The sequence below is a fragment of the Ochotona princeps genome, chromosome 10 (assembly GCF_030435755.1).
Source record: "Ochotona princeps isolate mOchPri1 chromosome 10, mOchPri1.hap1, whole genome shotgun sequence".
Classification (NCBI taxonomy): domain Eukaryota; kingdom Metazoa; phylum Chordata; class Mammalia; order Lagomorpha; family Ochotonidae; genus Ochotona; species Ochotona princeps.
In genome coordinates, this window is record NC_080841.1 from 66,572,026 (window position 1) to 66,596,425 (window position 24,400).

A 24,400-nucleotide genomic window follows, 5' to 3' on the forward strand; every position below is an offset into this window, starting at 1 on the left:
GGGAGAGCTCGCCCAGCTAAAGGTAAATGCCAAAGAACAGCGTGCAACTCCTGAAGCAGCGTGGCAGACAAAATAACTTCCCAGTGTGCTCATGGTCTCTTTTTTTAATTGCTAATATGGATAAACTAAAATGATGACTGGTGATACAGAAGTGTTAATAGCTGAAATGTCCAAGAATGTCCATGATTTTTAGTCTCGGCATGTTCTAATCAGTCACATCTGATTATCATTATTATTTTAGATCTCAGCTTGAACATTCTAATGTCCAGTGCTTTCACTGAAAATGAGCTGTTCTGACATGAATTCTGTTACTTGACATGACTCACAGTGACCACTTCATGTGACCCAAACAGAGAGCATCACCTGAAACACACCTGTGGATTCTCCCACTAAGATGGGAGGAATATGCAGGAGAAAATGGCCTGTCTGCACGTCAGCTGTGTGCAAAATGAAAACTGTTCCTGTATTTTAAAAAGATAAACTTGAGTTGGGGCAGGCATTGTTCTGCTGATTAGGACAATTGTAACCCGCAGTGGGGTACCATTAGTTGATCACTGTCTGACTCTTGCACCCAACTTCCTGCTAGTGCACACCCTGGAAGGCAGTGGTAGTAGATCCAGTAGCTGGGTCCCTGGTCCCTGCCATCCCCCTGGGGGTTTTGGATTGACTTCCCAGCTCCTGCTTCAGCTTCCTGACTCTTGTAGGTTTTTGGAAAGTGAATCGGTGATTGGGAGTTTGCCCTCTGTATCTCTCTGTCTCTCACATTATAAAGTGGATTTTTTTTTCCCTCTGAAAAGTGGGTCAGGTGGCGTTTTTGTCCCATTATCTTTAGAAAATAAAGCTGACAGCACTGGTCTGTTCTGACTTTTCACGTTAACAGCTACTGTACTTCTTTAGTAGCAAACACACAAGCTTGTATTTTCATTTTGCTGTAAGGCTTATGCTTTCATGACAGAATGTTCTTGCTTGGACATAGATGCCATGTCCAAGTGTCCACGTGTTGATGTGTGTGACATGTGACCTGTCCCTACCCTGTCTCGGGAAGATTTCCTGAGTCCTGGTGCACCTTGTGACCAAGATAGATGGGCATTAAGATGCAAAGTTATAAATCTGAAGAGAGTAAGTGTGAGTATTTAGATTATTATTGCCTCTTTGTGATTTAGAATAAATTCTCTCCAGATTGAGTTTCTAGAGGAAATGAGCATCAGCAAAGGTGAAGTACCTGTGTTTTAGGTGAGCCTTGTTTTTTTATCAGCCATGCATGACACCTGTTCTTAATTAGCCAATATGTATTTTTCTATCTCAAGCATCCATTGGTTTGATCAGATTAATTTCCTTCTGAATTTAGTAACATTTCCTGACAGGTTCCTCGTCCCAGATACTAACTGGTAACTGAACCCACTTGCATGGGGTGTTTCTGAAGTTTGAGTGGGTGTAACCACCCAGCAGTGAGGATGGCACCTGTTTTGGACTGGCTCATATATTTTTGTGAAAAATCTGAGGTACAAGATAACAAACATGGAGAAATACTGCCGTAGGGAGATTATTAAACAAATGTATAGTGATTTATGACAAATGTCACCCATGAAAGAGACTCGCGATAATAATGGAAGAATTAAGTTCATTTAGTTGGAGCAGATGCTAACGTTACTGTGATTTTGTTTCACACTGTTTTGTGTTCTCACCTGAGTCAATCAAGAGCAAGCATAGTAAATTTCTGTACATGGAACAGTACCATTTGCTTTCTGCCCGTGCCTATGAATAAGGGAGCATATTTAAACGCTATAAACTAATGGGACTGTGTTTGGAATCTGCTTCTGGACAGACTTGAAATATGGGAGGGAAAAGTCCCCAGCAATTACACAAAACACCTAGTGCTCGCCCCGTGGCTAAGCTGCTATAGGACCCTGAAATCCTACTGCGCTGTACACTTGTTCTCAGGTGGGAGAGAGAAAGGCAGGAGACACTGGAGCTACCGTGAGGATGCTGGGAACTAATGTCACTCATGGGAGCATTGTCTCTTCCCCACCCCCCCAGCATGTGGAAACTGAGGCTCAAAGGCAATATTTTTTGTGCACATGACACAATTAGAATGTGACCTGAAGCTGGATCAAGGTCTTCTCTCTCTCAAAATGCCTCATGCTTTTGTCTGCCTTTAAAAAAATTAACAGTAGCTGTAGATATTTATGGGCTTCCCCATGATATTTCACTTCTTGAACTTAATGTGTACTGATGGAAAGTAGGGTGAGGGAGTGTTTCCTCTTGTTTGATATTTATGACTGGAGGGTTGGAGGTATATTAGTTTGCTATAGACTACAGCTTCTCCATTATGCTGCGTAAACAGTAAAGAACTTACTTTTCTATCAAACTCACTTGGTGCCCATCACCGAAACTCCTTCTTTTCCAGCTACCTCTCCCAGCCTCTAATAATTATCATTCTATATTCAGAATGAGGTATGGTCTTCTTTCCTTTCTTTAATACTCAAAGTTAAACATGAAGAAAAGCATATGCTATTTGTCTTCCTGTGTCCGACTTGTTACCATCATGTCGTCTAGTTTCATCCATTTTACTGAAAGTGACAGAATTTCATTCCTTTATGTTTGAGTAATATTCTACATTGTGTGTGTCTATCACATTTTCTTTATTCATTTGTCTGGTACACACCCTGGTTGGTTTCATATCTTGAATATTGTGAACAGTGTTGCCATAAATATGATAGAGCAGGAATCTTTTTGATGCAATGATATTATGCATTATGCCCAATAGTAGAAATTCTGGATTTCACAACAATTCTGTATGTTGTTTTATAAGAAGTTTTTATACTGTTTCCTTAGCAAATTGCATTAATTTATGTTCTCACCAATAGTGTATAAGAGCTTCCTCCTTTTTCCAAATCTGTCACATCTATTACTTTCTTTTTAAAAAAATATTTTATTTTTATTTATAAGGCATAGTTATAGAAAGAGAGACGGAAATCTTTCATCCACTGATTCACCCTCCAAATGGCTGCAGTGCCTGGAGCTGGCCTGATCCAAAGCCAGGAGCTAGGAGCTTTCTCCGGGTCTCCCATGTGGGTGCAAGGGGCCCAGGGACTTGAGTCATCCTCTGCTGCTTTCCCAGGCCATAGGCGGGGTGCTGGATCAGAAGTGGAGTAGCCAGGACACCACCTGTGCCCATATGGGAGGCTGGCACCACAGCCAAAGGCTTAGATTACTATGCCATGTTTCTGGTCCTACTTCCTATCTTTTGATACTAGCCATCTAGCAGCAGTGACATGATAATTCATTGTGGTTTTGATTTGTGTTTCCCTGTTAGTCGTATTGAGCATTTTTAAATGTATTTTTAGCTGTTTATGTTGTTTTGAGAACCTTGTATTTGGGTTATTTGCCCATTTCTTAATTGCATTGATTGATTTGCTGAGTTTTTTTTAGTTCTGATGTATTCTGAATATTAATCCTTTGTGGGATAAGTAGCTTTCAGATATTTCCTACAGCTCGGTAGGATGTCTCTAAACTGTATTTATTGCTTCCTTTGCAGTCTAGAGCTTTTATATTTGTTGTAATTCCATTTTTGTAGCTTTACTTTTTAAAATTTTTAGTCTATAGTTTTTAATTGTCTTGTGATGACACAATTTATAATTTCACGCTCATGGCATGTCTTCTCTAACTTAATCCCTCCAATGAGTTGGCAAAAGCACCGTTACTAAAGGCAGGTGTGTATTAGTTCCCCAATTTTATGTTTCCGAATAGCTGTTCCTAGACAGTCCTGAAATCTAACTTAATCTAATGTGGTAAAGAAATCAAAAGTGAAGTTTCACTTGATATTCTGTCTGGTCATGCTACCTTTAAAATTGCCTGCCCTTATAGGTCATGTGTAAAATGTAAGAAGTGATTAGTACTCCTTAATTGCTACGTATCAACCACACTAAAATGCCTTTCCATGAGGCAGAAGTTTAGATACAGGAAATTCTTATTAGATTGACATACGTAAGACCAGAAGTAGGAAGCAATTTTATCTGTCCTCAGCTCTGGCTTTTAGCAGGCAAACAACAAAAACAAGAATGCATGCTGAGTGTTAACATGGTTTTTGAGATGGTGAAGAGCTTTCCCCAGTATTTAAATATAAATACAACCTCCCAGCAGATTTTGAGATGGCATTCACCACTTTTAGGAGAAGTTTGAACATTTGTGAAGTCAAATCATATCCTTAGCAGAGGAGAACAGGGAGAAGATCATTGACTGAGCTGGAATTACTACCCAAATTTTAATGAACTAAGTCTTTTTTTTTTAACTTAACCACACAAGACAATTATACTTAAAATATGGACTGCTAAATAAAAGTATTCTGTCAGCTATTCACGATCTAAATTCTAGTGTAGGATAATTTAATTATGGTACACACAAAAATGTCACGAGACATTTCTGTTTTGTAATCAGTAAGGCGGTGGCTAGCCATTACTCTAGTAGCTTGTTGAGAGAAACATCAAATCTACCGTCTCATTCTTCATGCCAGATCATCTTGGTGCCCGGGATGTACTTTTTGGGCTTCTCCAAGTGCTCCATCAGAGTGCTCTCCCCGGGTGATGCCTTTGTTCTTGCTACCATCTGTGTAAGAGAGGTTGATGGCTTGACCAGTCTTCTGCTCAAACAGACTGTGGAGATCAGGTCTGGTCTTGTGCTTGCCTTTTGTATTCACCGTGTGGCACTGGATGCACTGCTCAACAAAGATCTTGCCTTTCTCAACATCACCCATTTTTTAAAAAAATTCTCTCGTCACCGTCTGCATGTGTAAAGGGTAGTTTCACTTTTGTTTGATTATGCTTTTGGATCTTACCCAAAAGCTCACTGGTATCAATATCTTGAAGTGATTTCTTCTTGCAGTTTCATAGATTCAGGTCTTACAGTAGGCCTTTGATCCAACTTGAGTTGATTTTTGTATGTGATAAGAAGTGTGGAACTGCTTCCATTCTCTCTCTGCACCCAGTTGTTCTTTGCCAAAAAAACCAATTGGCTGTATATGTGTGGCTTAATTTTTGGACTATCTATTTTGTTCACTGATGCATATTATTATGTTTCATGCCAGTACTATGTGGTTTTAATAACTCCAGCTTTGAAATTCAGTATTGTCATGTCTTTCTTTTTTTTCTCTCCCTGAGGTAACTTTGGCTGTTCTGCATCTTTTGTGATTTAACATGAATTTTAGGGTTTTTTTCCAACAATTTTTTAAAGATTTGTTTATTTTTATTGTAAAGGAAGATATACAGAGAGGAGGAGAGACAGAGAGGAAGATCTTCCATCCAATGGTTAACTCTCCAAGCAGCCGCAGCAGTTGGAGCTGAGCCTATCCAAAGCCAGGAGCCAGGAGCATCTTCTGGGTCTCCCACGTGGGTGCAGGGTCCCAAGGCTATATGGGTCATCCTCGACTGCTTTTCCAGGCCACAAACAGGGAGCTGGATGGAAAGCAGGGCTGCCAGAATTAGCACCAGTGCCCATCTGGGATCCTAGTGCATTCAAGGCGAGGAATTTAGCCGCTTGTCTATTGTGCCAGACCCTAAGCAATTTTTTTAAAGATTTATGTTTATTGGAAAGTCAGATTCACAGAGAGAAGGAGAAACAGAGAATGATCTCCTGTCTTCTGGTTCACTCCCCAAGTGACTGCAACAGCTGGAGCTGAGCTGATCCAATCAGAAGCCAGGAACCTGGAGCCTCTTCTGGGTCTTCTATGTGGGTACAGGATTTCAAGGCCTTGGGCCATCCTCTATAGCCTTTCTAGGTCCCAAGCAGGAAGCCGGAAGGGAATTGAGGCAGTCGGCATAAGAACTGGCGCTCATATGGGATACTAGCTCGTGTAAGTCTAGGACATTAGCCACTAGGCTACTGGGCCGGGCCTGATTTTTTTTAAAAAACTTAAACAACGTCATTTTCATTTTGATAGGAATTATATTGACTCTCTGGATTACATTGGGTAGTATGGACATTTTGGTGATATTCTTCCAGTAAATAATAAACAAGAAACATCTTTTCAGTTTTTATAGTCATGGTAATTTCTTTCATCAGTGTTTTATAATTTTCATTGTAGAGCTATTTCATTTCTACGGTTCCACTTGTTGCTAACTTTATTTTTTATAGCCATGCACTTTAATAAAAATCAGTTTCTTTTTAAAGATTTATTTATTTATATTGGAAACACAGATTTTTAGAGAGAAGGAGAGACAGATCTATCTGCTGGTTCAATCTCCAAGTGAGCACAACAGCTTTAGTTGAGCTAATCTGAAGCCAGGAACTTTTTCTGGGTTTGCATCTCAGGTGCAAGGTCCCAAGGCTTTGGGTCATCCTTTACCACTTTCCTAAACCACAAGCAGGGATCTGGATGGGGAGTAGAGCAGCTAGGCCCTGAACCAGTGCCCATATAGGATCCCAGCATGTGTAAGACCGTGGATTTAGCCACTGAACCATTGTGCTGGGCCCCCAAAAGTCTATTTTTAATTTGCATACCTCTCATGTTTTCTTTTCTGAAATACTCATAGCAAGCCGTAATTCCCAGTGTTTCTCTCCCTATCTGAATTTAGAAGTATTAATTTTGTTTTAAGATTGTATTTATCGGCCCCAGCATGGTAGCCTAGTGGCTAAAGTCCTCACCTTGCATACACCAGAATCCCATTTGGGTACCAGTTCTAATGCTGGTTGCTCCATTTCTCATCCAGCTCCCTGCTTGTGGCCTGGAAAAACAGTCGAGAACAGCCGAAAGCTTTGGAACTCTGCCTCTGTGTGCGAGACCTGGAAGAGGCTCCTGGCTCCTGGCTTTGGATAGGCTCAGCTCCAACTGCTGTGGCTGCTTGGGAAGTTAACCATTGGATGGAAGATCTTCCTCTCTCTCTCCTCCTCTCTGTATATCTTCCTTTACAATAGAAAGAAAATCTTAAATTTAAAAAAGATTTTACTTATCTTTATTGGAAAGTACAGATTTATAGAAACACAAACCAACACCTATAATGGATCTCAGTGCTTGCAAGATGAGAATTTCGTTCTTGAGCCATTGTACCAGGGCATAGAAGTCTTAATTATTTTTTTAAAAAAAGCATAGTTAATGCTCTGAACCACCAAATGTTATCTATCCTGCCAAGTCTTCTTCTGACCTGTAGTATATCATTGTATTAGAGAGATAGATGGATGACATTGCCATGTGTTAGTCTTAGGGTTAACATAAAGATTAATATGTTGCCAGCATCTCTTTTACCTAAGAACTGATCTTCTCCTTCTATTTACTAATCTGAAATTGAAGAATTATTAAGGTTAACCAGAGTATATTGCTACAGATTTTCTCTGGTGAATGCTTTCTTAATTACATGTTGAAATAAACTGATTGACGTTCTGATAAAAGGTTTATTTTTTCTGTTTTCATTTCCCTTATGCTTAATCCAGTTTTTACAGCTGGAAAGAGAACAAACACATGAAGCAGTGTAGGGATTTGCTTGGATTCAGGTGGGGTGGACAGTCCAAGGCACAGAGGGGAGGCAGTGGGAGCCACAGCATCCCAACTGCAAGTGACATGTGATCGTGCGCAGGAGCCCATGCTATTTTACTGAACCTGCAGGGCATGGAAAGAGAGGATCATACACAATCTGCATGTCTCAAAACATGGAGTGTGTGAAGGCTGTATAGGAATTAAGCAGTCATGGAGGGGAATGGACTCTGCAGAAGGGCTGTGCACTCTGCTTTCTCGCTTCCTATGCTTTCTTTGTCTTGGTTTGCTCTTGTGCACTTGGGGTTCCCTACATCTTTCAGGGATTTCTATTTGTGATCCCATTGTTACTTTTGAGAAAAATAAAAATCTCACTGTCACTGTCATATTTACATTGAAGTGTTCCATCCTCCCTTTGATCCTGGAAAAAGCTGGCTCATTTATTGGCAGAGGTTTCCTGAGCGTGCCCGTGGGCCTGGGGAGGGGGGCTGTGCAGTGCTCAGCAGGGACCAGTGTTGCCTGTCTTTGGCTCTCTAATGTATTTACCTCTCTAATAAAAATCCCCTTAGGCATAACCTGTCAGATGACCTCAAAAGTGTCTGAATGTTTGAAATTTCACTGCTGGCAAACAACCTAAAATTGTAGTAGTTTCTATATTTTAAAAACTCAGTTGAATAGATACAGATCGCTGTCATAGGATTATGCAGTTACCTTGTCAGAGCTTCAAGGTACAAGCTGTATTTTCTTCATGTAACAAATAATTCTTGTGGATGTATGTGCTAGACACCAGTAGAGGCAGCAGGAGTGCGTCACTCCAGGCCTTACCTCCTGTTTGGGGAGCAGGGCAGTGGGGGTAGATCCAGAATGTTCTGTTCTCTGGGTTAGGGATAATACAAAGGTTGTTACAGACAGATGTCAGAATGCCACTGAGGAGTGCCAGAGGCTGCATGAGTTCAAATTCCACGTTTGTGCCTGTGTCTCCTCATCAATAAAGCTATGGAAGGACCAGGTTTTATGTTATAGCTCATTAAGCAACTTCCTGCAATGTCGGCATCCTTATATGCACTAATTCATGTTCTAGCTGCTTCACTTCCATTACAGCTCCCTGTTGATGCACCTTGGAAGACAGTGCAAAAGAGCCCAAGTGCTTGGACCCCTGCCACCCATGTGGGAGAAACAAATGCAGCTTGCAGGCTCCTAATTTTACTGCCACCCAGAGTCAGCCATTGCAGTTATTTAGGGAATAAAACCACCAGATAAAAAATATCTCTCTCTCTCTCTGCCTCTCCCTCTCTCTGTAAGTCCACCTTTCAAAAAAAAAATCTTTAAAGATTTCAAATAATGTGCAAAATAAAATTATGGTTTTATAATAATAGACTAGAGGAATAAATATGAGGTCAATAAATATAAAAATAATATTTATATATAATATGCAGTAGATTCATATACAATATACCATATATAATATATCATAATAGATTTATATGTAATAGTAGAAAGGCATTGTTATTTTATCTATATAGAGAGGAATATTGAATTGTGGGAAAGTTGAGGAATTTGTCTGCGGTTGCAGGCAGTAAGTGGAGCCAGGAAAATGGTCCCAGACTGTCCAACTCCAAAACACAGGATCTCTCCATGGTACTGTTCAGCTTCTGCATTCACTAGGACTAACTTATGGCCAGCACATAAGTGCCTAATAAATGTTTGTAGGAGAAAGGGTTCCGTCTTCATCCTTGTCATGTTTTTGTCTGAGAATAATTAGCTTTTCCGTCTTCCTGAGTCATGTGCTAGGGACAGTCACCCTATGTCCCTTGGGACTCCTTCCTTCTAAGTGACCTCCTATCCTAAATGGCCTCTCTTAACCTTACCATAGCTGCTGTTGTGAGTCTCCTGGTTTTTCTGAGTCTCTCAGTAGAATGGGTTTGCAATGATGGTTTCACAAATTAAGCGTAATTAGGAAAGGGAGCGGTTGACTGCAGTAATTGAAAGCTGCATATTCATCTGCTGGCATTTTTATTTTTGTTGAGGTGGCCTCCAAGGCCACCTCACATCTCATTCAGAATGAGGTCAAATGAAGATGAACAAATGAAATACGCATTCTAACATTGTAGTTTCTTTTACTATCTTACTGTAGTGACTTGTTGAAGTTCTTCTGTCTAGTTTTATTCATTTTTTCCCAAAAAGTTGGAAATTTTGGAAAGTCTGCATTCACTCTGGGGGAGCCACTATCCGTGATGTTTGTGTACAAATCTGGCTCGGGGCAGAAAAAGATCTGTAAACAATGCAAGCAGGAGCCTGCAACTCCATGCAGCATCTGTGAGCACCAAAAGGAGGTTTAAGGCTGAAAGTAATCCTGGAAGCTTATTTGAATGAACTGGATAGGCAATACCACTGATATTGAAGCCAAGCATTAAATTAAAATCACCCAACTTCCCAAACTGCTCTTAAAATGTCTGTAAATGTGTGTATAAAGTGTAACCCTCTCAGAGAATGGGGGTAATACTGTCAAGTGTTTGCAGTATTGAACTAAAGAAGCGGTGGTATTGCATTTAATAAAGTGGAGAAAATCAACAGGTCCAAATAGTCATGAAAACCATGAGTACCACCTCATCCAGAACAGAAAGAAGGGCCTCTAGGAAATACATCGCCATGTCTTCTACATTTCTTTCAGACTGACTTAGTCTGTAAGAGAAATAAAATCACAGAGGCTTGAAATACTGCTATAGCAGGCAGAGCTGGAAATCGGGGCACAAAATCAGAGCGCCCTCACATTCAGAGTGGCAGACTTGCCCGTGTTGAATCTCAAATTGGGAGGCCAGAAGTCTTGTCTTTGGGCAAATGGGGCATCCCAAATAAAAGGCCCACTGGGAGAGTTAGTGGTACCCTGGCACAGAAAGAAATATCAGCTTGTAGCCCCTTCAGAAGGAATGAGAGGGATTGTTAAAGCTGACACAGGTGAAAAGACCTGTGTCTTTATTTATTATGTAACCATTATTGTATCAACGCAATATTTCTCTGATAATAAAAATGAATAGCAGTGAATAGAAATTATTTCACCTGGAGTTCCATATCTAGGCAGACTACCAATCATGTTAGGTAGAAAGACGGACACTTGGTGTTTGCAGGGCCTTCAAATATGGTCCTAAGTAACCTAAGTAACCATTGATCCTAAGTAACCTAAGAAACCACATAAGACACTCAAAGATAGCAAGTGAAATGCAAAAGGAAGCATGGGAGAACACTAGGAAGAGTCCATCCTCCCCCACTCACACACACACACACACACACACACAAAGAAGGTAGAGGGATGACTGTGCCTAAAGGGAATCTGATATGGTAGTTGTGTTGCAGCTTTGGGTGTCCGAGCTTAGGGAAGGATGGGGCACTCCAGAAAGATAATTAGAATTGTTCTGAAGACTTGTCACCAGGTTGTCAGTGTTTCCATGGGGAGAAATCTGTGTGTGCCTAGGAAAGCAGTGGAAGATGGCCCAAGTGCTTGGGCCCCTGCACGAATGTGGGGGATCTAGAAGAAACTCCTGGCTTTGGCCTGGCCTATCCCCCACAGTTGCAGACATCTGGGCAGTGAACCAGCAAATGAAAGATTCTCTCTCCCCCATCTCCCTGTCCTTGTCTCTTTCTCTCTCTGATTATGTCTTTCAAATAAATAAAATAAATCTTTAAAAAGAAAGAAAGCAGTCTCTACCTAATGCTGATAGTAGCGATAGTGATGACCATGTTGATGTCAGGGAGCCTTCCTTATTGTCTGAGGCGTGTCGTTCAAGAAGCAGGATTATAAACCTGTGGACATATGTGTATAAATACCATTTGTGTGGATTGAATGAAGCCATATTCAAATAAACTTAAAATAACTAGCATCAAATAGAACAAGTTTCCAGAGAGTTACTGCTTTGGAATTTAAAAAAAGGCTGTTAGTGTATGCCAAGTATCATTTACCTGAATTATATTGTGGTCATCTTGGATTTACATTAAAGTTGAACTTTGATGATGAGTATACTTGTACATATACTCAATAGTTTGCATGACTTGTAGGCTTGTCAAATGGAGAGGATCTGAGTCCATCCCTGTGTCCTGAGCATCAGTGGTGGAGGTGGGTGACCTGAGGGAGCATCTGCTGCTCTTTCTGCAGGCTGCGGCACTCACACAGGAAGGCCCTCCCTATGTTTGGGAGCAGCTGCCCTTCTGCTTCCCTCCCTCCTGATCACCAGCTGTGCGGCACCCTATGCCAAACACACTTCCTCCCAGAGGCTCTAGTGTTTCTGCGGGGATGCAGTGAGCCAGGGCTTGGCTACCAGCAAACGATGTGCTCCACTGACGCCATTGACTGCTTCTGCTGAGTGAAGCCTCTCTCTCACCTCACTGTTTTTCTTCCTCCTAGGGGTGGACCAAGCTTTGCCTCCAGAACGCCGGGCTCCTGTCACTCCTTCCTCTGCCTCCCGCTATCACCGCCGACGGTCCTCAGGGTCACGAGATGAGCGTTATCGGTCAGGTAAGGCCCTGAATGGAACGCTGGTACTACCACAGAAAGAGCAGGTGTGTGTTCCCAGCAGCTGTGTGAGGTGGAAACTTTTGAGCTGTCCACAGGTGACAGCATCCCATCTTGTGTTCCCAGCAGCTGTGTGAGGTGGAAACTTTTGAGCTGTCCACAGGTGACAGCATCCCATCTCAACACATGAATGGATTCCTAGAGTAGACATCCCCATTGAGTAAATAGGGACCTCTTTGTATTTGTAATGACAAGTCTTGTCCATTATTCACAGCTTTGTCACAAATGAAGAAACTGAAAGTCAGAAACCAAATTTTTTTAACTTTTTTGCATGACATTGCTAAGCTGGTTTCAGAATCACCAATCGTTAGTACTTGTATAATTTTTCTTCTTAGTCTTTGTGATTTCTGTTTCTCAAGACAATTTTCAGAGGAAGAAGCAAAATCCCTAAACTTGCATATGCTCTGTGTTTATTATTTCCTCTGTTTATGATGCTGTCTGAAAAAACGCTGTCTTGGTAGTTTATTTTTATTGCAGTGGTCACCTGGGCTTACCTAGCTTGCTTTTTTTTTTTTTTTTTTAGCAACAGGAGTATATACAGTACAGTCATCTACAGTACAGTTATACTGTAATTAATATTGTAATTGCTTTTTAAGTGACTTTTTTTCTAACATGGGTTAGAATTGCTTTTTCCTGCTGTTCTAACTACCATATGTAAAAGAAAATTAGCTGTAAGTTTTGTTGCTGCTGCTGCTGCTGCTGCTTTTACTGGATTACCTGGTTAGGTCAAATGCAGATTGCTGATGGTAATGAGCTGGATTGCATTTGCAGGACAATTTATCTTTTTCAAAATAGTTTTCCCTGGTGTTCTCACTTATTTTTGATGATAAACAATGTGGTTGTTATATACGTATTATTATTATTATTATGTTATTATTAGCTTGTGTTGTTAATTATTCCATGTGGCAGAACAGGAAACAGGTTAGGGGAGATAAAGTGACTCACCCAGTTTGTACCAGTGGCATTTGCCACTAGCAGAGACTTGCATGAGAAACCACCAACTATAACTTCCCAAATTGCCTTCCACCTGCCTTTCCTGCATGGATGCAACAGCTTTTGAGGCATCATTTGCACAAAGAATGGATTTGAGAAGCTTAAGAAAATACCAATCCCTATGTCTTCAGTATTCTTCTTGCCTTCTTGGCTCTCCTCAGGAGGCCATGTAAAAAGAGTTGAAGATGGGATATAGGTGAAATTTGTCCCCATATTCAGCCTTTGCATATTCAGCCAATTGCAGAATTGTTGTAACACGTAATACAGGCCCGTTTGGACTAGTAGAGTTGGGATATACATATATGTGCAGTCAACCTGCTGGGAAATCTCTCCCGTTAACTACCTGCTGTTGATACTGCTAGTGTCTAATCTATGTATGCACACAAATGCACAGCTTTTAAAAGGATGGGCCTCTCTTTAGGCTCAGGGTCCCCTCCGTTCCCGACTCTGTCACCCTGTCTTCCCCGTTTTCCTCGTACTTGGTGTCACTCTCTGCTTGGTGGTGGAGATCAGGCCTTCACTGTCAGCTGAATGGTTGGCCTAGCTCGGCCTCACCTATGGCGCTTTTCTTTGGCCTCCTTGTGACTCCAGCCCTGTGCTTTTAGAGGAGCTCAGATCCTCGTGGTTCCCAACAGAGGAACGTGGACATCCATCTGAGCATCCAGAACCCCAGGAGTGTGGTTGGTCCAGAAAAGGTTGGGTGAAACTTTCTTCACAGTTGTGCTCTCCAGCAGGAACAGCAGTAGCTATCAGAAAGCGACAAGAAATAGGACATGGTCACCCATGGGAGTTCGCAGTTAAGGGGAGGAATCAAGCCAGTTGTAATTTGTGTGGCATGTGTTAGTGCAATTAACTGAAATGAGGGTTCCGCCCGGAGCTCGGAGTAGTCTCCTGTATATGGAGCAGTTGTCATGTCTATTAAAATGTGTTAGGTCCCAGCACCTCTCATTTCACTGAGAGCAGGAATCCCCACGGAATCTTGTACATGTGGCCTGTCAACCCTTCACTTCCCTGAGCTCATCTGCCACCTGCCTATCACTCTATTGCCACCAGCTTCCTGGTGTTCTTTGAGCACAAAAGCACATTTGTCACTTTAGGTGCTTTATGATACTGGTTGTTGCTTCTCCCTACAATGTTCTTTCCGCATGTATACTTTCCTGTCCCTCCCCTTCCCTTTATTTAACCATGGCTTTGCTAACACGTTACTGGTTTTGTGAAGCATTTTCTGACTACCCAGTTAGGGTTGTAAAACATTATACCTCTGTGTACAGATTCCTTTCGCTATCCTGATTTATTATCTCCATTGTAGTTATCACCTGCTAACATTCTATCAGTTTATTGTTGCATCAATTCATTTGTCAATCTACCTGCCTATTCATCATCATCTATTTATTTACTATAATATCCATCTGCCTGTCCATCAATTAATCAATCGCCTACATACCTATAAATCATCCATTTATCTGTACTATCCATAATTCATTATCCATCTGTCACCCATCCATCTACTTAGCCATCAGTCCTGTTTATCTAACTATCTTATATCTTCCTCCTTTTATAGTGTAAGGTTTGAAATGGCAAGGATCTCTGATTCTTTCCTGTATGTCAGGCTCCTAAAATACTGCTGCACTTATTTTGTTATTGTGTTCTTGAAAGAGTGAAAATCAGACATAACAAATTTGGGGAAGAATAAAAAAAGTTAGGTGGCAGTGGCCATATTACAAAATATGTTCTGCACCTTGCTTGGGAATTCAGACTTCATCCTGGGTACCACTTGAAGACTGCAGGCAAAGGCACAACAGCAGTCCAACTGAAGGTTTCAAGATTGCTTCAACAGCAATTATGGAGCATAGATTAGAAGTGGGGTCATCTGGAAGACCTCAATGCCTGAATCAGTATATGTTGAAGAGATATAAGCCAGAGCCAACAAGACCTAAGATATGTTTAGAAGGTACAGGTTGAGCCTTCCTAAACTGAAATACTCCAAACTCTAAAATATTTTGATTGCCAATATGACTTAAGAAGTAGAAAATTTCACACTTGGCCACATGTGACAGCATACAAAAATTACTCTGTGAAATTGCTAAAAGCCTATAAGATACCTATAAGTAGAAATGAATTTTATGTTTATACTTGAATTCCCATCCTCAGGATTTCTTATTAGGTATATGAAAATACTCCAAAATTTGAAGCACTTCTGGTCCCATATATTTTATCTGAAGTCTACTCAACCTGTTAAACAGATAGAAGGCTGAGTTAGCATGATAGCAAAAGAGAAAAGCAATAATAGGGAACTCCTAGAAGTCCAAGTAAAAGACCTGCATGGATGATGGTTTCTAATTCAGAACCTATTACTGTGCTTTCAGAGAAGGTTAAAGATGGTGAGAGGTGCCTCAGGCATTGCTATTGACATTAGGCAAACATGCCTTGAAAATTATGCAGCGATTCATGTGACATCATAAAAAAGGCTATTATTCTAGTGTGCTGTTTTAGTTTTTTTTTTTAAGATTTATTTTTATTGCTAAGTCAGATATACAGAGAGGAGGAGAGACAGAGAGGAAGATCTTCCGTCAGATGTTTCACTCCCCAAGTGGCCACAACAGCTGGTGCTGTGCCAATCCAAAGCCAGGAGCCAGGAACATCTTCCAGGTCTCCCACACGGGTGCAGGGTCCCAAGGCTTTGGGCCGTCCTTGACTGCTTTCCCAGGCCACAAGCAGGGAGCTGGATGGGAATTGGGGTTGCCGGGATTAGAACCGGCATCCATATGGGATCCCAGTGTGGTCAAGGCGGGGACTTTAGCCACTAGGCCACTGCGCAGGGCCCTACTGTGCTGTTTGTTTTAAGAATTTTTTTGCTGTTTCTCATTTCTAATAAATAACAGCTGTTTGATGTCAAACCATCGTACTTCATGTGTCGTTTCCATATGTTTGTGAAATCTCAGTTGGGCCTCTCACCAATCGTGTGTTACAGCAGCTATCTTCATAGCCCATGGTAGGATCATGTGTGGATCATTTAGAGGGTTCATTTGCTGATCTTCACTTCCCACTATAATCTTTGCAATCTCCTGTTTTAGGAATCCTAAATTTCGACGTTTTACTGACATAGTTTACTTTCTCTTACAATGTGTGCTTATGTAAGGTTTTGAAGTGAGGTATTTGAGGTATGAGGACTTTATTATCATCTGTTGCCATGGTATGCACTTCAGATTTGGTTTCTTTTCTTGGAGCCAATGGGGAAGACTTAAGGATTTTGTAAGAAAAAGCTTTATGGTATCTCGGGAGATTTGGCTCTCTAAAATGTCTTGAGCATTTATCTTGCAGCAGAGCTACTGCGATTGTTTCAGTCACTAATTTTTTTATGTCAGCTCAAAGTTAATCCTGTTATCTCCTAGGTAATTGACCTAATTAACTATTAGTCTTGTCAGTGCTGAGTGTCACATTTAATCTCTCCTGACTACATTTTCCCGTTTTGTTTCTAAACCCATGACCTTAAATAGTAATGAACTTTTGACTAGATTCTTTAGAGTTGTATACACATCTCTTCTTCCGAAGCACCTTCCTTTTGAAACCTAAACTTCATTTGGGGAGATAGATGAGCGAGCAGTGATTCACTGAACATCTAAGATGTATCAGGGGCTGTGTCAAGCACTGGATGTCCTTGCTCAGAATTAAAACTTAAAGTCCAGTTATTTTAGGTTTTTCTTCCAAGAAACCCCAGGAAAGAAAACGTTGAGATTTATGTTTTATGCTTTACAAGCAGGACAGATAATGACCAAGAAAAATATTGTGATAAAATATGTCAAGCTATTTCTTAATATGTTCAGAATGATTTCCTCTTTTTATGAGCCTAGAACTAATTTTTGAAGTGATGCTCCCTGTTTTATATGAGTCATGGACGAGAGTAGCTTCCTTCTTAGGGATCAAGAGCTCTGGTCTTGATCTTGTCCTCCTTTACAGTAGAAGGTATAATGGATCACTGTGTTCCTTGAGATCAACAGTGACTCCCAAGGCAGTGTGAAACATTTTTATAGATGTCATGAGGCTCAACCTGTTTTCTGAATGACACCATCATGTCATTGGCCCTTTTCATTTTCATACATTCATCAATGTCCATAGAATTTTCCAGACGCCACAGGATGCATGTCAAAAATTTTGCTATCCAGTGGAACTTGTGATTGGAAAGTCTATGTTTTAAAATGATATTCAGTTTACTTTCTAAATATGACAAATTCCCAAACACTACCCTCACTAGTTAAAGCTTTTCAGGGTTTTTAAAAGTTTAGAGGAGCTTTTTAAAAAATTATTATTATTTTGTTTTTAATTTATTTATTTTATAATTTTCTGGTGCAGTTCCATTAGACTCTGGGACTTCCCTTCCCCCCAAAATCTCCACTGCCCCACAACACTGTCCTTAATAAACAGTTACAAGTGCATCATTCTGCTATTTAAGTGTATCCTGACATTTTTGGTTTGTACAATGGCAGAGTCTAGCATCCTAGTGTCAAGATATATTTAATAGTTTCATTGGGAGTCTATCTGTGACTTGGAAGTAGGAATGAATATTGCATTGTATCTTCACATCTGGATATGATAATCTCTGTTACAGTGTTACTACACATCCCCTTAAAAGAAAAGCCATAAAACAAAATTAACAACAGGAAGAAAAATAGGAAATGTACAACGGCATGAAGTTAAATAACATACTACTGAATGAATAGTGTGTCACTGAAGAAGTGAATAAGAAAATCAAAAAACTGGAGGTAAATGATGCTACTGTATGACCTTTGAGTCTGTGAAGAATTTAATAAGAGAAAAACTATTTTGAAGAAATGAAAATATAAACAAAAATCAAAACCCATGGGATGCAGCAAAAATGGTATTGAAAGGGCTATTGATCTTGTATTTTGTGTAAAGGTTGACTTATATCAGAGAGAACATATGATATTTGTCCTTTCGGGATTATTTCACTGAGCTTAATGTTCTCTAGTTGGGACCATTTGGTTGCAAATTGTAGAATTTCATCCTTTTTAATGGTTGAGTAAGATTCAAATCCCAAATGAATTCTTCTCAGAAATAGAAAACGTGATACAGAAGTCCATCTGGAAACACAAGAGACCACAACTAGCCAGAGCTATGCTGAAGAATAAAAATCAAGCTGCAGGAATCACAATTCCTGACCTCAAGTCACGTTACATGACAGTGGTCCTCGAAAGAGTCTGGTATCAGTACAGAAACAGAAGAACATCAATGAAACAGAATGGGAAGTTTAACATGTTCTTTGGGTCAAAAGTTTGAGAATCATTGTCATGAAATTCAAGTGTTGTTGTTACTTTTGAGGAAGAATCTTCAAATTCTTTTTAAAATTCATGGAAAGTGTGCATTATGAGCAAACTGCGTGGATTCCAAAACCTGTCCACACCAGCATAAACTCAGACCAACTTGTCATAATACATCTAAACAGACCTAGTTTGAAGCATTAAGAAGAATCAACCTGAGTCTAGAAAAAGAACCTCTGTCAGTGCAGTATGGATTCTTGTAAAATTATGAAGCAAGTGTATCAACAGCAAGTTTATGATGATGCTAGAGTAGAATTACAGTGAAATAATTGATGTTTTACAAGTTTTATGTGAACAGTTCTCCAATGGAGTGGCAGTTTCCAAATAGGTCACACATTTTAAGAAGCAATAATGTTGCAGACAAAGTCTGTAGTGGCAGATCATTCTTATCCTTTGGGAGGAAAATAGGAATCCCATTCATACCCTAGTTGAGGAAGACTGAAAAGCTGCAAAAAAAAAAAAAAAAAAAGCATCAGAAACATCTCAGTCAGCTTATACTGTTGTATTGAAAAATGAAAGTGGAGCGAACTTTGTGCTTAGTGGATGAGAACATGCTTGCATCTCCCTTCAGCTATAGATAAGAGTAGAGTAGGCAGTAAGTGGGATCAAGATTTTGAAGCACTGCTTGTGATGATTCTGATCTTATTGGAGAAGTACAGTCCCAGCAATGGCAACCGAGAGATGAAACGTGTCCCTTCCAAGAGGAACTCAGGAGCAATGGTCATGGCAGTGGTTTTCTAAGAGGCCCAAGGCTCAATGACTTTCTGTAGTAGCAAAGAACAAAATATCTACTGCTTATGAGATTATTTTCGAGAAAGGTACCTAAAGCTTGAGTTTTAAAGGAGAATAAAAGGAGAAGCTTCATCACAGAGTCCATGTTCACCATGGCAATGTACCTGCTTACTCTTTTCATCAATCAAGAGCAAATTGTTTGAAAGTTTCTATGGAAATTCATTAGGCTCCACCTTCTGGTTCTGAGTTGGCTCTTTTTCTTTACTTATTTTTAAAAGAATATTTATGGGCACCTGTCTTCTTCAGTTAAAAAATAAAAAATAAAACCATCCAAACGTTGAAGTTACATGCAAATGCTAATGGAAGCTTTATTCGTAACTACTGAAATTGGAAGCAACCAAGATGTTTAACAGTGAATGAATAAATTATGGTCAATTAAATACTATTTGATGTTAAAAAGAAATAAATTAACAAGCCATGCAAAGATGTGCACGAAGTTAAATATGTTCTGAGTGAAAGAAGGCAGTGTGAAAAGGCTAGACACTGAATTATTCAACTTCTTGGCTTTCTAGGAAAATCAAATGATGACAATAGTGAAACGCCGGTGGTTGTAGATGAACAGAAAGATCACAGGAGTTTTAGGGCAGTGAAACTACTCTGTGTAGTTGTGTAATTTGGGGCTGCTGATCACCAAATGCACATGATCTACATTACTAAAAGGGAACTTTAATCTAAAAATCAGGCATTTATTAAGATTTAATTGTAAAAAAGTGACAGAGGGTGAGGGAGGGAGGGAGGAAGGGAGAGAGGGAGAGAGAGAGAGAGAGAAAGAGAGAGAGAGACATCTTCCATCCACTGGTTCACTGGTAAATACATACAATGGCCAAGGCTAGATCAAGCTGAAGTCAGCAGGCAAGAACTCCATCTGAGTCTCCAGCATGAGCGTTGGGAACACAAGTATATGGGCCATCTTCCACCTTTTTGCAGATGCATTAGGAGGAAACTATATGGGAAGTGCCAAAGAGCCAGAATTCAAACCAGGCAAATGGATAAGCAGTATCCCAAGTGGTAGCTGAACCAGTTGTAGCACAAAACCCCCACCTCTGTAGTTTTATGTATTGATAATGTTGCAGTATTGTTAAATTATAAAAATGTAGTGTACTAATGCAGTGTTATTAGCTGGTATAATTGGATGTGTGTAAATAAGGAAATGTGGGGGGACACCTTGTGCCTTCCACTCAATGAAGAGACGTCAGAATAGGAAAATTTTTTATTTCTTTTTTGTATTTTTATTATTTTCCATGATTGAGTTTTGTAGGTATAAGGATTCTCTTTATTCCCTCTACATTCCCTTTCCCACCATTTCCCCCACCACCCATAGTATTACAATAGCATAATCCTTGAGCAACAGTCACAAGTCCCACATTCTGCTATTTAAGTGTATCATGGCATTGTAGGTATTGGCAATGCCAGAAAATCTAATGTCGGATTGTCAAGCTATATTTAAGAGTTTCATTGGGAGTCCTCCTTTTATTCAGGAGTAAAGAGGCATATTAGAGTGCATCTTCACTTCTTGGTATGCTTGTCTCCATTTTGCAGTTCATCTCTGAAAATACATGTTATATACGTGTTTACATATGTATCTATTTTTTAATTTGAAGATTGCCTTATATCAGAGAGAATATATGATATTTATCTTTTTTGAATTTTCTTATTTCACTGAGCATAATAGTCTCTAGTTGGGACTATTTTGTTGCAAATGACAGTTTCAATTTTTTTTTAAATTTTGAATTTCATGGTACAGTTCCATAGGATCTGGGATTTCCCTAACCACTCCGCAAATTCCCACTCCCTGACTGATTTTCCCCATATTATTTCAATAGTATAGTCCTTCATAAAGTCATAAGTCCATCAGTTTGTTATTTAATTGTGCCCTGACATTGCTGATACAGACAATGGCAGACCATCCAGCAAGCTATTGTCTAGGTATGTCCAACAGTTTCAGTGGGAGTCCATCTTTGATTTGGAAGTAGGGATGCATACTGAATTGTACCTTCACATCTGGATATGATAATCTCTATTATGCCATCGCTGTATATTACCTTAAATAAGAAACTATGAAACAAAGTCAACGACAGGTATAAAGTTAAAACAAAAACTCGCAGCACGATGGAGTCAAAAAGCGCACCACTGAATAACCAATGCATGAGTGAAGAAATGAAAAAGAAAACCCAAAAGCATCTTGGGTAAACTGAGGCCACTGTTCAGCCCATGAGCCAGTGATGAATTCAACAAGAGAACAGAAACTATTTGGAAGAAATGAAAGTAAAAACAAAAATATCGAAACACATGGGATGCAGCAAAATCACTATTGAAAGGGTTTTTGATTACAGTTTGCATGAAGGGTGCCTTACATCAGAGAGAACACACGGAATTTGTGCTTTGGGAATTGACTTATTTCACTGAGCATAATGGTGTCCAGTTGGGACCATCTAGTTGCAAATGGAATAATTTCATTCTTTTTAATGGTTGAGTAGTATTCCATGGAGTTGATGTACCACAGTTTCTTTAACCACTCCTCTTTGGACACACATCTGGATTGTGTCCATGTCTTTGCTATTGTAGATTGTGCTGCTGTAAATATAGGATTACAGATCCCCTTTTCATATGCCATTTTCATTTCCATTTCCTAGGAGCAGGATAGCTGGGTCATATGGCAGGTTTATTTGCAATTTCCTAAGCATTCTCCAAACTGATTTCTGTAATGGTTGTACTAACCTGCACTCCCACCAGCAGTGAAGAAGGGTACCCTTCTCCCCACATCCATGCCAGCAGGGGTTGTTAATTGTGTTCTGAATGTAGGTCAACCTGATGGGAGTTAGGTGGAACCTTAATGTCATTTTTATTTGTATCTCCCTGACAGCTAGGGAGCCTGAGCATCTTTTCATATGTCTATTAGCCATTTGAATCTGTTCTTTTGAAAAATGCTTGTTCATTTCCTTTGCCCATTTCTTCACAGGGTTGTTTTACTTACTGTCCTTGGGTTTCTGAAGCTTTTTGTAAATCCTGTATATTAGTCCCCTATCAGTTGTGTATTATGCAAAAATTTTCTCCCATTGTGTTGGTTGCTTCTTCACTTTTTAGCTTTTTAGTTTGATGTAGTCCCATTTGTTTATTTTGTCTTTTTCTGCCTGTGCTTTTGGCATTTTTTCTAAGAAGCCTTTCCCCATTCCTGTATCTCAGAGAGTGCTTCCTATGTTTTCCTTTAATAGTTTGATGGTTTCTGCATGCAGATTTAGGTCCTTGATTAATTCAGATCTGATTTTTGTGTAATGTGTCAGGTGTGGGTCTTGCTTCTTAAATCTGCAAGCTGCTATCCAGTTGTCCCAAAAGCATTTGTTGAATAGACCAGGATTTTTCCTGGATTGTTTTCAGTTTCCTTGTCAAAGATTAGTTGGCTGTACATGTGTGGACTGACTCTCTTCTGATGCTTACATTCTGTTCCATTGATCTTCTCTGTTTCTGTATCAGTACCAGTGCCAGACTGTTTTGATGGCCACTGTTCTGTAGTTGTCTTGAGATCTGGAATTGTGATTCCTCCAGCTTGATTTTTATTCTTCAGGATAGCTTTGGCTATTCATGGTCTCTTGTGTTTCCAGATGAACTTTTGTATAACCTTTTCTATTTCTGAGAAGTTTGTTAGTATTTTGATTGGGATTGAGTTGAATCTGTATGTTACTTTTGGTATTGTGCTCATTTTGATGATGTTGATCTTACCAATCCAGGAACACAATAAGTTTCTCCGTTTTTTAATGTCTTCTATTTCTTTTTGAAATGTTTTATACTTCTCATCATAGAGATCTTCCACATATTTAGTTAGATTAATTGCTAGGTATTTAAGATCCCTTTCCACTATTTTAAAAGGGACTGTACTTACAGTTTCTTTCTCAGCTATGGTATTATTTGTGTACACTAATGCTACTGATTTGTGTTCATCATTTTTGTATTGTGCTACTCTGCCAAAGTCTCTTATGAGTTCCAATAGTCTCTTAACTGAGTCTTTTGCTTCTTCTATGTAGAGAATCATGTCATCTGCAAATAGATAATTTTAATACCTCATTTCCAATTTGAAGTCCTTTAATTTGAGGTTTTTGTTTTATTTATTTGTTTGTTTGTTTGTTTATTTATTTATTGCCTAATAGCTCTGGCAAGGATTTTCAATACTATATTGAAGAGTAGTGATGAGAGTGAACATCCAGATTTAGTTAAAAAGCTTTCAGTCTTTCCCCATTTAGTATGATGCTGGCATTGGGTTTTTTGTAAATTGCTTTGATTGTATTATGGAATATTCCTTCTATGCCTATCTTGCTTTCAGGTTTTCAGGATGAAGTGGTGTTAGATTTTCTCTGCATCTATTGAGATGATCATATGGTTTTTATTTTTCAATTTGTTGATGTGATGTATCACATTTATTGATTTGCAAATGTTGAGCCATCCCTGCAAGCTTGGGATGAATCCCACCTGGTCTGGGTGAATGATCTGCCTGATGTGCTGTTAGACCCTGTTGGCTAGTATTTTGTTGAGGATCTTAGCATCTATGTTCATCCAGAATATTAGGTTGTAGTTCTCTTTGTTTTGTTTCTCTATCTGACTTTGGTATTAGGGTGATATTGGCTTCATAAAAAGTTTGGAAGGATTGCCTCCTTTTCTATTATTTGGAAAAACTTGTGGAGAATTGGAGTAAGTACTGCTTGAAACATTTGGTAAAATTCAGCAGGGAAGCCATCTGGTCCAATACTTTTCTTGGTTGGGAAGGCTTTAATTAGCAATTCAGTCTCTGTCTATGTTATGGGTATATTTAGATTGTTAATTGCTTCTTGATTCAATTTTGGTGGATTGTTTGTGTCCAAAAACCTGTCTATCTCTTCTAGATCTTCTGTTATGTTTGCACATAGTTGCTTGTAAATTCTCTGTATGTCCAAGGTATCTGTTTTATTTCCTTTCTCATCTCTGATGCTCTCAATGTGTATCTTCTCTTCCCACCCCCCTCTTTTTTTAATAAGTTGAGCTAGTGGGGAGCCTTTTTTTTTTTTTTTTTTGCTTTTCTCAGAGCCAGCTCTTTGATTTGTTCATCTTATGTATTGTTCTTTTGCTCTCTATTAGGTTTATTTCCTCCCTTATTTTGTTTATTTCTTTTTTCCTACTAATCTTGGGATTGCTTTGCTGTTTTTCTAGTTCCTTCAACTGTAAGGTTAGCTGATATATTTGGTGTTTTCTAATTTCTTTTTTTAAAATCATTTATTTTTATTTGAA

At 39.5% G+C, this 24,400-nt stretch overlaps 1 protein-coding gene across 2 annotated transcripts in view; it reads left to right on the top strand.

Moving 5' to 3' along the window:
• The window catches only part of DIP2C (disco interacting protein 2 homolog C), a 408,787-nt gene that overhangs the window by 237,413 nt on the left and 146,974 nt on the right, over positions 1–24,400 (top strand). For both annotated transcript variants that reach the window (XM_058669544.1, XM_058669545.1), the window contains one exon: positions 11,859–11,969. In XM_058669544.1, coding sequence (XP_058525527.1) covers positions 11,859–11,969 — 111 coding nt within the window. The remainder of the gene's footprint in view (positions 1–11,858; positions 11,970–24,400) is intronic.